Consider the following 13800-nt stretch of genomic DNA (forward strand, 5'->3'; position numbering starts at 1 on the left):
TCCTCGTCTCCACTTACGAATCTCTCTCGATGCACAATAAATAATGATTATATTAGTATTGAACGTAATAATCAAACTAAGGACTCTGTAGTCCAATTTTCACATCGCATTACTGTTTTTATTCGTTACAAAAGAGAATTAGATAACGTGTCTCCTATGGAATTTGCTTGCTATGAATGCCAATGTAACTAAAATTTGAATGATGGAAATGGAAAAAGGATAAGGACGTTCACTGACTAATATTTATTTTGCTGTCAAAACGGCTTCGGTACGTGAGTGGTTTTTAATAAATAAATTGATAGCAGGCCGTATGCTATTAGCTAGTGACTGGAAATAATGAATTTATCTGATTTCGAGCAAGGGATGCTTATACCTAATTCACATTGTGTATGTGTTCTATGAACATGTATATCTCTCATTACATTTTTCCTATGACAGTGTGCATTCAGGAGATGATCTTAATTATAGACATTATTTCATTAAATATAATCCTTCAACACACTCATTGCGTAATCCATGTTTTCCTAAGACCACTTAACATTAAGCTCCTCAATACGGCATAGTTAGCCCCACGCACACTGTCGATGCCAGTCGTTCAACATGGTGCAAATATGTAAGCTTTTGCAAAAGCTTTTTCAAATTCCAAGAATCAAGATAAAGGGAACGTACACAACAATATGTGTTGGACAACATAAACACTATATATATATATATATATATATACATCGTAGACCAAATAAAGAAGAATTACGCGACACTTCATCTCTCCTGAAATCGCTACACATGTATATGATGTCACAAATAAATTAAAGTGTTTCCATCTAGTTAGCGCATCCATCCTAACAATATTGATCTGAATTATGAATACGTTAAGCACCTTCTAATCGTATCGAGCAGTTACGAGTTCTCGGAATATGCCAATAAAGCGGGATTGCACAACAGCAATAAGGTATAAACATATGCATGAATGCATGCACGCATGGATTCACGGGAGAGCTGACCAAAGTATTTTCACCTTTTTGTGTAAAGGTTGGGACTCTATATGGAACTTGTCATTAGTGACTTCACATCGCGCACCTTGTAAAAGACAAAACTATTGGAACATAAGCAGATGCCTTATAATGAATTAATTATTTTTAAATTATAATGAGAGATTATGGTAGCTTTAGTTTCATGTATTTTTAGCGAACTCTTATTTTAGTTATGAGAAAATGCCGTATTTATTTAAATTATATGCTTAAATTAGGGTTTTATTTTTAAATTAATCAACTAGATTGCAGAACCCCAACGCCCCAGCGAACAAATACCAACTAGCTATTTTTAAATCTGCAACACCAATTTACTGATTTCGAGGGTAAGGTCACATTATTGCGTACGTTGCCAAGTCTACATAACAGACCGAAATGTTTCAATGAACAAAAAACCTTTTACTGCATCCATCTGAGTTGATCATTTTCAAAAAAAGTAACAAAACATGGAGCTACTATTATTTTCTGCACAAGATAATGACAAATCTAATTGCTTTCTTTTAACCTCTCTTAATTTACAACCCATCCATATGACCTACGACAATTGTACGGGAAGATTAACGGATCACGCATGATTTTCAAAGACTTTGGATTATGTTCCAATCAAGGAAGTTGAAATTACATCCTTTGAAAACTATTACGTATGGATGTAATTATGTGGGTTATTAGCACTAGCTAAATTGAAGACTTTTGTAGAGTGTGCTGTTGGAAATGCACAACAAAATAACATAAAAACGATTTACTAATTAATTTCAATTTGAGAAGTCTCGTTAGTAACCTACGTTTCCCATATTACACCCCATCGTTATTTACTCATTAAGAGTCCACATATGTTACGTCACTCACCTTACCACAACTCCACTTACTACTGCGTAGTATGCATACCACGTTCGTATTCTTTGCAACGCGATCAATACCTTTCTGAACTCGACCGATTCTGATGATAGGAATAAAGCTTGCGCTACCTTTACGTCACTGTATGGCACCACCTCAATCCGATTACGGGTTAATCCTCTATTGTATAACGTAGAAATTCCAGTTATATGCAGATTCTTCAGCTATAGCGAGACCTTTCAAAACCTCCGGTTTCCATCTGTTGTTGTTTCCTTTGCACACCGAAAACCTTAAATAATCTTAACTTTGAACACATGTCAGTAACATACTATCTTCATATAAAATGGAAACAAAGTTACTATCTGCTGTCGTCTGCTAGTAATATTCGCTACAAATGGCATTTGATGAAAAGATCAGCAGCAAACAGTGCCGTGCAGACACCCATTACCGACATAGAGGTCCCATACGATGGCTTGAAACATTACATCTATTGTTTGTTTTTTCCTGATATACTTAGCAAAAAACGTGGACTGAAAACTGCACGACTTTTGAAGATCACATTTTTTATTAGCGAGTTATATCCTTTACATGGGACTCTTTGAGGTTACTAGAATGCATTGCGCAAGTGGCCTATATAATAGAACTTACTCCTGCACACCTCATGAATAGTGGAATGATGCCAAAAGTTTATACCCTACCAACCTACGCATACAGTGGAATAAATATGAGTTAAGGTTATTGATTTACACTCTTCCATCTGTGAAACAGAATATTTACGTATTGTACATTGAATTAAGAAACATTATGACGACGGAGCATCAGAACAATGTGTTTAACAATTGGATGCAATACTGTTTATATATAACGTACTTAGCAAATACTTTTTTTGAGAATTAATATTTACATTTTACAGATCATTCTGATCTTTATACTTGAACATTTTATATGGTAGTACCTTCTGCTTACATTTACCTAAGTGGATTCATTATTACTAAAATATTTATATAATTTGTTAGTTTCTTTATTTCAGAAATTTACTTTATATTGGCACCATACAACGTGTATTTGTGCTGAGATGCATTTAAACCTTAACATATACACAACCACATCAAAAGCACACCATGCTGTTGATATCTTATTATTTTGATAAAATGAATTGACAAAAGGCTACAACTGTAGCAATAGTAAATCTCAGCATTAAATAAGCTGAAATTTTGAATAACATAAAGTGACAAAGAAACCTACCATGTGACCAACTAGTAAGATTGGAGACAGATGTTAGACTTATTCAATGAACTGGACGTAAAATGACAATACTGGCATTCAAAGAAAAGGTATATTTAGGTTTAGAGATGACAGCTGTGATCAAACCTATTTAGAAGATAAAATATGAATTAAGTAAATACAATTGGAAATCTCTCAATTTTAAGCATAATGGTAGTGTACTGCAATTGATGTAGATTTCAGTCAGTGATGTTAACCACGAGATAAGCAGCGTCAGCCAAATGTAATTAAGAGCTAATCTAAGTAGTATGAGTAAGAATTAAATAATGTCATATACATGCACATATTTAAATTTAAAACAAAAACAAAGAACATATTTATAACAATATATTTTCAATTCACAGCAGCACATGTTGACTAGGTGCATGAAGCGGCTCTCGTTTAATTGACCAACGAAATGGATAATTGTTTTTGTATTTGTCTGCAATTATTTATAGGATACAAATATATTTTAAAAAACAACTTCTGTTGCAAGTTGCTGGAAATACAATTGTTCGTTGCAGATATATATTCTGTTGGATTGTTGATGTTATATACTCTATTAAATAACTATGGATGATCATTAGTTGATGCATCTATGATTAAATCTCTACATTACAATCCTTTATTCATATATTAGTCAATGAACCGACAAAATTCAATAAGACAATATAAACATATTTACTTTTGATTTGCACCATACAACTTTTTTGTGTTGAGATGTCTTTAAACATTAACATATACCGTGTATATATGCATGTCGGATAGGGTTAGGGTTAATATAAATGGTTAAAATAACAGTCATCTTACGGCTTTAGCAAACTGAAAATAAATTAATTTCCATGTAGAAGTATCTGTATCATTCACGTATATATCCATCAACAGACATTATTGACACACAATCATATAGACTATATAGTGAATGACATAAATCAAGGGTTATGTATTTCTCAGAAACGCGCGAGTTCAGAGGGGATAAACAATAAAAAGGAGATGATATTCACCGCATTTTTAAAGGACTTTTCAAAGAAAGAGAACATAAAGTCATGCAGATTAATTGTGATAAATAAATCCAGTGATATGTTTTGCAATGGAACAACGATGTATTTTCAACATAATCGGAAAAAGAGAAGATATAAGGCATCAGAACTAATAAGGTGTTATACGATACTAAATAAAACATTATGCATATATTTAACAATATATGGAATACGGACATAGCTTTGGAATTTGCCATTGCTAGTTGATGGAAGAAACTGGTCAAAGGGTTGGACTAATTTATCCCTTGACCATAAAACTAAAACATATGGAACATCCAAATTTTAACTAGACATTTTTGTATAAAAAAAATATTGGACAATTTTAGCATAAAGTTTAATCATTCAATCGATAAGACTTACCACACAATTAACCAGGATCAGTTGATTCTGGAATAGTTCATATGTGTTTTGGGTAAATTAAAAACCAGCACATTGTTTCTTTTTTGTAGTGAATATGCATAATTAGAGGGTCTCGTTTCGAGATACATACACTTGTAACGGAAATTAGATGATTAAACAAATTGGAGAACATTGCTGAACCTTCTGAAAACTAGTCATACGGCGAAGGAATAATCATAGGACCAAAAGCTGTAAAATAGAAAACATTTTTTTTGGGATATGACACGTAGGAGAGTTTATAAAGCTTGCTTAAAATGAGGCTACATTGCTTTTATGGCTTGAGAAATTTAATGATTATGTCTAAAGCAGCGACAAAATTACAATATGACAAACAGCTTTAAACTAGATAACATTGTGTGGGATAATTGAATAATGATATACCACGTAGGAGAGATTTAAAGATTACCTAAAAATAAACGTAGTTGGTAATATCTGTTAAGAAATTAAAAGATTAGGGTTAAGAACGTTAATTCCATACGATTTTTAAAAATTGTACTTAAAATCATTGTTAATCGGCACAGTTCCCTAATATGTGTTGGATAGTGTCAAAAACACATTGTCTTAGAGTATACGGAGTTGATGTAGGAATAGTAGGTTGAAATGAACACACAATTAGTCACCCAAATGCATAATAAACATATCAATTAATGATATGGTAATTGCAGAAAGTAATAACAGCAGCAAACGCTTCAAACGCATTTCAAACGTTTTTTTTAGGTTTACTCCTAATTACTGTAGCCTCATAATTTAAGTCATTCAGAGAAGGAAATAATGTAATTAGTCGAGTTGATAAACAGGAATTAAATGTATCTGGCTAAGACATTTTGAAGGGCATGTATACAATTGACAGCAACTTAATCGATATGAAAAGAAGGTCTATAAATGAGAGAGACAAATCGTAGTACTGAACAAAAGAGATTGATGGAATTAGTTTAATTGATGACGCTGGAAAGAGAAAAACTAACCTTACTACATAAGTTTGCATAGGTGGGCATATTGAAATAACCGTGTTGTCATCATTCAACGTGGTTATCACAGATTTCTCGGGGAATAATTGTTTGTGGTGTATAGTTTACTGGTAAGGCAAGAGGGCAATGTATTCGATCTTCCAAAGCATTACTTAATTCAAGAGAAAATGATAGGATACAACTTAGCAAATTCTAAACGAAACATGGGAAGCTCAAACAGTTTAGTTGTTGCCAATTTCACGTTTAATTGAAGGTAATAAATTGGCTGTAAGATAACGTGTTTATAATCACAACTAAACAGTTTATCAGTATGCATGTGAACACAATGCTAGTTTGTTCATTCCGAGGAGACGAATTACCTCGTTATCTTAAAATTAACAGAACTTTACGGCATCTTTCAAGTCTATGTAAATGTTTGATCTCGACAGGAATGCACACAATATCTGTATCAGTCATGCTTGGGATCAGTTGATATTTGCTCTTTAACTTGAATAAAAAAACATTCTTACATTAATCACTGAACGCACTCCCACTGTCAATCTACCTGGGCATTTTGTTTTGCTTGAACGATGTTTTTTTTTTTTTAAATCTATTGAGCCATATTATTGTCAATTAATATACGCCTGTCAAATTATGATATTTTAAAAGTGTGTCTAAATACGAGCATACGTTCACAGCTCCTTTATATGACATTTTCCTTTGCGTTCAAAGCACTGATATCTTCATGAGTTTCAAAGATCATTATGATATATAGGTTGCTATCTCAAACATAACTTATAGTAGTTCATTGACATTGCCACTGTGTACGGGGCCCCGAGTGGCCGAGTGGACTACAGGGCTCTGTCTGCGTGGGTTTGAGTTTCGGATTCGGCCAATGTGGGTATGTGAGAAAGCTTGTCAGTAGCTTCTCGGGGGTCGGTGGTTCTTTCCGGGGTATTAAAGGGTTTTTCCTCCACCATTAATATTGGCCGCCATGTATAGCCTATCGTGTCCTGAATAATGGCGTTAAATCCCACAACAACAACAAAAGCTAATGTGTACACAAGGCGGCTTTATAACTATCTTTCACTGTTTTCCTGTTTGCATGTTAAACGTTTATTTGCAGTATTGTATTACACACATATTGTACGGTTAGTCAAGTGGCCTTGCGATAATGTAGTAATTCCTTCTTCAAGTGGGTGTGGTGATTCATATTCACCCGGTACATGTTTATCCGGAGCACTAGTGTAGTCTGCATGGCGCAACGCCGTATTTAGTCCTAATCATTAGAAACATGACATAATATGTTCAAAGTTCATTGTGATAACCCTGATTCATATCAATGTGCATCGTGAGCTAATCATAATAATTGGAATATATCCCTGGATCAAGTTAGTTGCGCGCATATATATATATATTTATTATCGCCTCAAAAATGTTACACATCATCCGAATACATTTATACGTGAAGGTTTCCAAGTGGGTTCAAGTACACGAATCACATTATCAAATAACTCACATAATATGTTTAAGTAAACGTTTCTATTCAAGTAGCAATATTATTTAATTACATTAGTTTAAACTGTCAATGCACTTTCATTCACTGAAAGGTGGCTTTCGTATTTTCAAACATCATCAGCATTGATCTTTTTAATTTGTTTCCCATCTGTTCAGTCGATTGTCTTATGAATCGCAAGCTAATTATACTTTTTCTACTTCTTCAAACTATTATGTTCTTGCTATACTTGATTAACCAATTAAATACGATATACGTTTTGAACCAAATGTACTTTTCTCATTATACGAACCATTTATGACTAGAGACTTGATGAACAAATGACTGTCATAGCCTGACATGTTATACATGAATATTAGTGTTTATTACACTTATCTGATATTCATATATCAGTCTTCATGTATGTGACCTATAAACATACTAGCCAAGATAATGATTGCAAACATTGTTTAATATATTGCTTGCAGTATCACTCATATGGGTTGCTTTTATCATCGTGATCGATTGTAATAGGAATGCTCTCAATAAACGCAACCCGTCTATGTACGGCTAGATATAGTGCTACATTTTCTGTATTGTCACACTGCATACACTATATGTTAGAAAGTAGTTGTCTTCATGGAAATATATTTTGCAGCTATAAAAGTATATACTAGCAAGATGCTGTTTTCTTTAAATCAACTGTGATTAAATGTAATCCCCATTAAATGTTTCTGAACTTATTCTTAATTGTCAATTCGTCAGGCACATTGCCTACAGGTCAGTGTTATTATATACGTTTCTTTATTTTACAGTCGTATGTTTATCTGGATTGACAAAATGGGCTGAATTATGCATTCTGTATTTAGTAAAAGATGAGAAACGTTTTCGCTTTCCATGCACTTTACAATCGTTCTTCATAGTGTTGATTCCGATAATGATGGTGGAAACCCTTGCGTTGATCTAGTTAGACGTTTGAAGTTTCAGTAGTTGCTGTTCGAACATGATTTTGACAATTAGGCATCTTTACATATGATAGTATACGACATACAGTCGTAACGTGATATATGTTGTGAAAAACATGAAAGTTCTCTTTCATATCAGTGTTTAGATGATTTAAACTGTTATTGTTATGTTAGTGAACATAACAGTTTCACAGCTCTAGTTGGACCGTATACTTCCATATATTCGTGTATTCTCAATCTTGACAACAACATTGGTTTATAGAATCGTGTATCCTATTTGCGTATCACAGATTAATTATCACGTGACGTTATTAAACAGAATAATACAATCCATATTTGTTGCATGCACAACATATATATGAATACCTAACTATTCAATATAGAGAAAAGACCCCTAAACACTTCATTGTGAATTAAATAAGTCGCTGAAACAGTAGTAGGTGGTAGATCATTTGTATCAACAATTCGTTTTATTTAAATTGAGCAATAGGTTTAAATATGTTTGCATGTCTATAGTCTCAGAGATGAATATAACAGTGCAGGGTCAAATTCGTTACCATACATATGCACATCTGCAAACACTTATCCTGTCGAATATGGCATGTTATCTCGTCATCTACTGTATGGCATATATATGATTTGGAAATGTTGATTTCAACCCCAAAAATCTCGTATGTACATACCCTTTGTTAGCTTTTCTAGTTCGGTGTTGAAACGTCTGGGTATACAATCCAGCCAGGAACACGTGTATGTAACTTAGACCCCTTTTTAAACGCATGGTGTGCAACATATCATACATCCATGATGAAATGTTTTGAGTACAAAAGGGTTGTGATATTTTTGATGTATATGATTTCTTGCTAACCAATACATGTTTTGTATAACAAAACTTACACGTGGCAATCTGGATTGGTGCTAATAGCTACTAAACTTGATAATTGGAGGCGCCTCTTGTATGATACATAAACGCATATATATATATATATATATATATATATATATATATATATATACATAATTGTATTATCGATGAATAACTTGCGTGCATTTACAAAATTAAAGGATGATTTTCACAGGTATTGCATTTTACAATATATTTTTGATAGTGATGACACCAATGTGGAGAAAACCCTTTAGGTCGGCATACCAATTTTTAATTTTATCAAAGAGAATTAGCATGTCAACAACATTGTCGTTCTAGTTTTCTGTCAGCCTAACTGTCATAATGCATTGGTATTCAACTATGTCATACGTATTTAAACAATGTCGTATCTATCCTCAATTACTGGTATACTATTTCGCTATTTCCTTGAACAGACATGTATTGCACCAATAACAAGATAGGTTAAGATTGCTTTTCGTGGACCTATCGTCGTGATCATTCAATATAACCAATACATATTAAAAGACCTAGAAGAAATATATTAGCTGATTCCTCATGTATATGCAGACGTTTTCATTTGGAGACGCACTATAAGGATAATGGCATAGTAGTAAAACTAGCAACGCCTAATTATTAAAATTTCAAGAAATGTGTATCTGACTAATTGAGACAAAAAGTAGATTACATGAATCAAATTAAGACTTAATTTAAAAATGCACTATGTCTCTGCCTCAAGTACCTATGCATAATTGACATAATAATTGTATTTATATTTAATGTTTGTATCCTTATTTTCATTCTGTTCAGAACATTGTTTTGTCTTGCTCCAATGTGTGTGTATTTTGTTTACTGTTGTGATAGCATGTCACTGACGACGTCAGTAGTTTATGTTGTCCATCCTTGGAGTAGGAACATGGACATTACATCAGTAACTGGTTTCATTTATGTGTCTACATGAATGACTACTGATCATGGAAATTTGTACTCTGAACTATCTTTGTCACACGTGACTGCAAATGCAACTTATGTTTACTAGATCGTGATGTATTAGCTCCTCGCGCTTCTGCACTACTTCATCACTCCTTGTCGGTTCAAATGTTTGTAGCTAAAACATGGGTGTTAATGATCGAGTCGGTGCTGTCCTGCTCGAGATCCTCCCAAAACTCTGGGTTATCCCCGAGCTGTGAAGGCATATATTAAGAGCTTTGAGGACAGAATCGGATATCCGATTAGGTTCTGTAGGAAATGATGGTCATCCATTGCTGCATCCGGACTTGTCTCCGGATATTCCGACGTTGCCGGGCCTGTTTATTAAAAATAAACCTGGACGAGAGAAAGAGGGTGACACCTCAACATGCACTCGCTTAAATTCAACTAAATTATGAGCAATGATATTACTTCGCTCCACATCAACTGTCAATGACATAGCTGATTTAGAGTATTCACAAGGTCAATCAGGTTTGATAGTGTTACAGTACAAGAATTGGCAGAACTCCATTTATCTGGACAGAACAATGTTAAGAGCATGAAGTGTCCCAATCTTAAGGTAAAGGTCACTTCTAAAACGATCCATCAAGTACTGATGTTTAATAACAGGATTATTTTTTGTGTGTTTTTCTTAATTCGTTTTGGGGCAGTAGCATTGTCAGTGACCGGGTAGTAAGGTCCAGCAGCCTGGGATGTTTCTTCATTATTGTTGTTGTTGCTGTCGTTGTTGTGTGGTTTAACGCCATTTTTCAGCACATGATATGCTATGCATGGCGGCCACTATTAATGGTGGAGAAAGAACCCGGGAAAACCCCGGGAAGAACCACCGACCCACGAGAAGCTATTTACTGGCAAGCTTTCTCACATACCCACATTGGTCGAAACCTAGACTCAAAACCACGCAGACAGAGGTGAGATGACAGTGATCCGTAAAAGAGGGCGCTTTAGACCACTCGACCACTCGGGGCCCCTCTTCAGTAGTGTCTGGTCTATTAATAAATAATCTGACCCATTAGTAAGATCTTTGAACAGCATTTAAAGTTATACAGAGCAGGGATTTATGAGACCATTGCTTTTTGACAAATCAATCAATCAGTGACTTCTCTTTACTATTTTGTACCTTAATAAGAGAAGTAACACAAATGTTCTTTTGTTAATATGTTTCTCTAAATCGTCGCTTAATTTGTGTTCAAAGGTTATTATTATCTCTTCAGACAAATACAAGACCTGATAGATGAGAACGAAACTCTCAAGCAAAAGTAAGTATTTTACGTTTTCTGTCTCACTGGTTTTCATGAATTATTCATCCATATAATTTGGCTTTCCACTTTCCTTCTTCTGCTTTAGGCTGAAAATAAAGCACAACGCTTGTTGCCTACATACTTGACAGATTATTGTATTTGTTTTCTAATCGAACATAATGTTTTATTGACCAATAAATCACATGGGTCAGCTCAATATTTTGCAAAGTCTTTCTTTCTTTTTTCTGTTTTTCTTTCTTTATTTTAATCTTTTGTTTTCATAATTATTCTTTTTCTTTCTTTCTTTTTCTTTTTCTTTCTTTGTCTTTCTTTATCGTTCTTTTTTTCTCTTTCTTTCTTTCTTTCTTTTTCTTTCTTTCTCTCTTTCTTTTTCTCTTTCTGTCTCATTTTTCTCTATCTTTTTCTTTTTCGCGTTCTTTCTCTTTCTTTTTCACTTTCTTTCTTTCTTTCGTTTTCTTTCTTTTTCTTTCTTATTCTTTTCTCTTTCTCATTATTTTGCTCTTTCTCTTTCCCTTTCTTTCTTTATCTCTTTCTCTTTCCCTTTCTTTCTTTATATCTTTCTCTTTCTTTCTTTTTCTCTTTTTCTTTCTTTATTTAATCTTTTGTTTTCATACTTTTTCTTTTTCTTTCTTTTATCTTTCTTTGTCTTTCATTATCGTTCTTTGTCTTTCTCTTTCTTTCTTTCTCTCTTTCTTTTTCTTTCTTTCTGTCTTTATTTTTCTCTTTCTGTCTCATTTTTCTCTATCTTTCTCTTTTTCGCGTTCTTTCTCTTTCTTTTTCACTTTCTTTCTTTCGTTTTCTCTTTCTTTCTCTCTTTCTTTTTCTCTTTCTTTCTATTTTTCTTTCTTTTTCTCTTTTTACTTTTCCTCTTTCTTTCTTTTTTTGTTTTTCTATTTCTTTCGTTCTTTCTTTTCTCTTTCTTTCTTTCTTCTCTTTATCTCTTTCTTTCTTTCTTTCGAAATAATTTAAAATGAGCTTAAATCTTATTTCACCCCTTTATCGTCATTTTATTCATTTGTACATCTATATATCTTCTTCTCTAAAAAGAAAACATTTTACGTTCGAATTCTAGTGTACAGATCCAAAAAGAATACATGCTAAGTATATATAAAAAGTCGAAACCTGCCACAGACTTGCCTCCGACCAAGATGTCTGGGTATGTTGCATTTAATTCTGTAGTTTTAATTAATATAAAGAACTATTCGTATCACAAATCACATATACATACATTTATAGTTGAAAATATCTCAAGAATTCCTTACATTATAAAATTAAGGCGGATTCAGTTGTCGAGACTAATTCTAGATGCCACAAAGAGTTATGAATATTGTACATTATAGCGTCTAATCTTAGATCTTGGCAAATGACTCGTTTTGAGGAATATCTTGAGGGACTATCATAGCAAAATTCACCGAAAGCTGAAGCTCGAAACAAAGTCAAAAAGTACTTGTAACACACACGATACATGTGTTGGTTTACCCACGCCGCCGACCATTGCTCGTCTCCGATTGACCTGAAATGACATACAGGTAGCCATTAATCACAGTCGATTATTCCAACCTAATTAATCCAAACAGCAGTGTCCAAACTGGAATAGAGATATGATCCAGCCAGACTCACTCGACCTGAATAACTAATCAGTCATACTCCATGAAATTAAGTTATGGTGTAATATCTAAACAGTTAAGATTATACCATAAACTGTATAAAATACAAAGAGGCATGAATGAAAAGAACACATTACATCCTCCTGAACACATATATAATCCAGTCCTAAAAATGACATTGCGATACTCCATCTGTTAATGTGATAATAATTGCTTCGATACTCCAAAAATATCACAGGTACTTAAATAATCAAAGCACAGGCTCTCCGTACGTAACAACGTTGCAAACACAGGTAATTCGTTCACGTGTCCTACAGGACATTCCATATCACTCATTATATCAACCTGATCAGATCCTAAGTATAACATACTTACAAAGTAATTCATTATCGTCATCAAATCACATCAAGTCAAAATACGTTCTCACTTTATATCACTTCTGACCTACGGATACAGCTGTGTCGACTCAAGCTCTTTGGCAGGATTGGGTTTTTCCGAAATCAACGATTCAAGAACCATTTTGGGTATATCATTTGATAAAGATGAATATTATTTATTATGACCACCTCTAAACGGTGAATTAATTTAAACAGAAAATAAAAATATGGAAAATGACTTAGAAATAAGTTAGACATTACAGTGTGAATTCCAGCAAAATCCAGGAGTGGCCAAGGTGACCATCTGAAGCCATAACGTTTGCTATTCATAACAAGATATAAAAAAGCCTACCGCATTAGGCAGAAAAATACCATATACAAAATAAATAAGATAATTGCAAAATACAAGAAAAATTAATATGTACCACAGATTAAAGCAAATACGGTTTACAATGGCGAAGTTACTGATTTGCATGCAATGCATTTATTCTGTGCTCAGTTATGAGATTGTTCTTGTCTCACCTAAATCCTCATTCGACCTCTCAGTAGCTCAATTTGTCGACGAGGAGTTCAAGACTCCCAGTGTCAAGACATACATATATGCCGTGTGTATTGGGTCATTATGAACTCTCGTTTTACATTAAAAACGAAAGAATTTCGAATTATTTTGTTCCTCCATTATGTATTATATTGTTAAATATATCCTTTCCCAT

At 33.6% G+C, this 13800-nt stretch overlaps 1 protein-coding gene across 1 annotated transcript in view; it reads left to right on the forward strand.

Moving 5' to 3' along the window:
* Positions 1-13800, forward strand: part of LOC149770185 (uncharacterized) — a 43270-nt gene that overhangs the window by 13165 nt on the left and 16305 nt on the right. Inside the window, exons 4-5 of the mRNA XM_089949267.1 lie at positions 11056-11100; positions 12176-12259. Coding sequence (XP_089805393.1) covers positions 11056-11100; positions 12176-12259 — 129 coding nt within the window. The remainder of the gene's footprint in view (positions 1-11055; positions 11101-12175; positions 12260-13800) is intronic.

The sequence above is a fragment of the Sinohyriopsis cumingii genome, unplaced genomic scaffold (genome assembly GCF_028554795.1).
Source record: "Sinohyriopsis cumingii isolate HCF-2022 unplaced genomic scaffold, ASM2855479v2 utg002522l, whole genome shotgun sequence".
Taxonomy (NCBI): Eukaryota; Metazoa; Mollusca; class Bivalvia; order Unionida; family Unionidae; genus Sinohyriopsis; species Sinohyriopsis cumingii.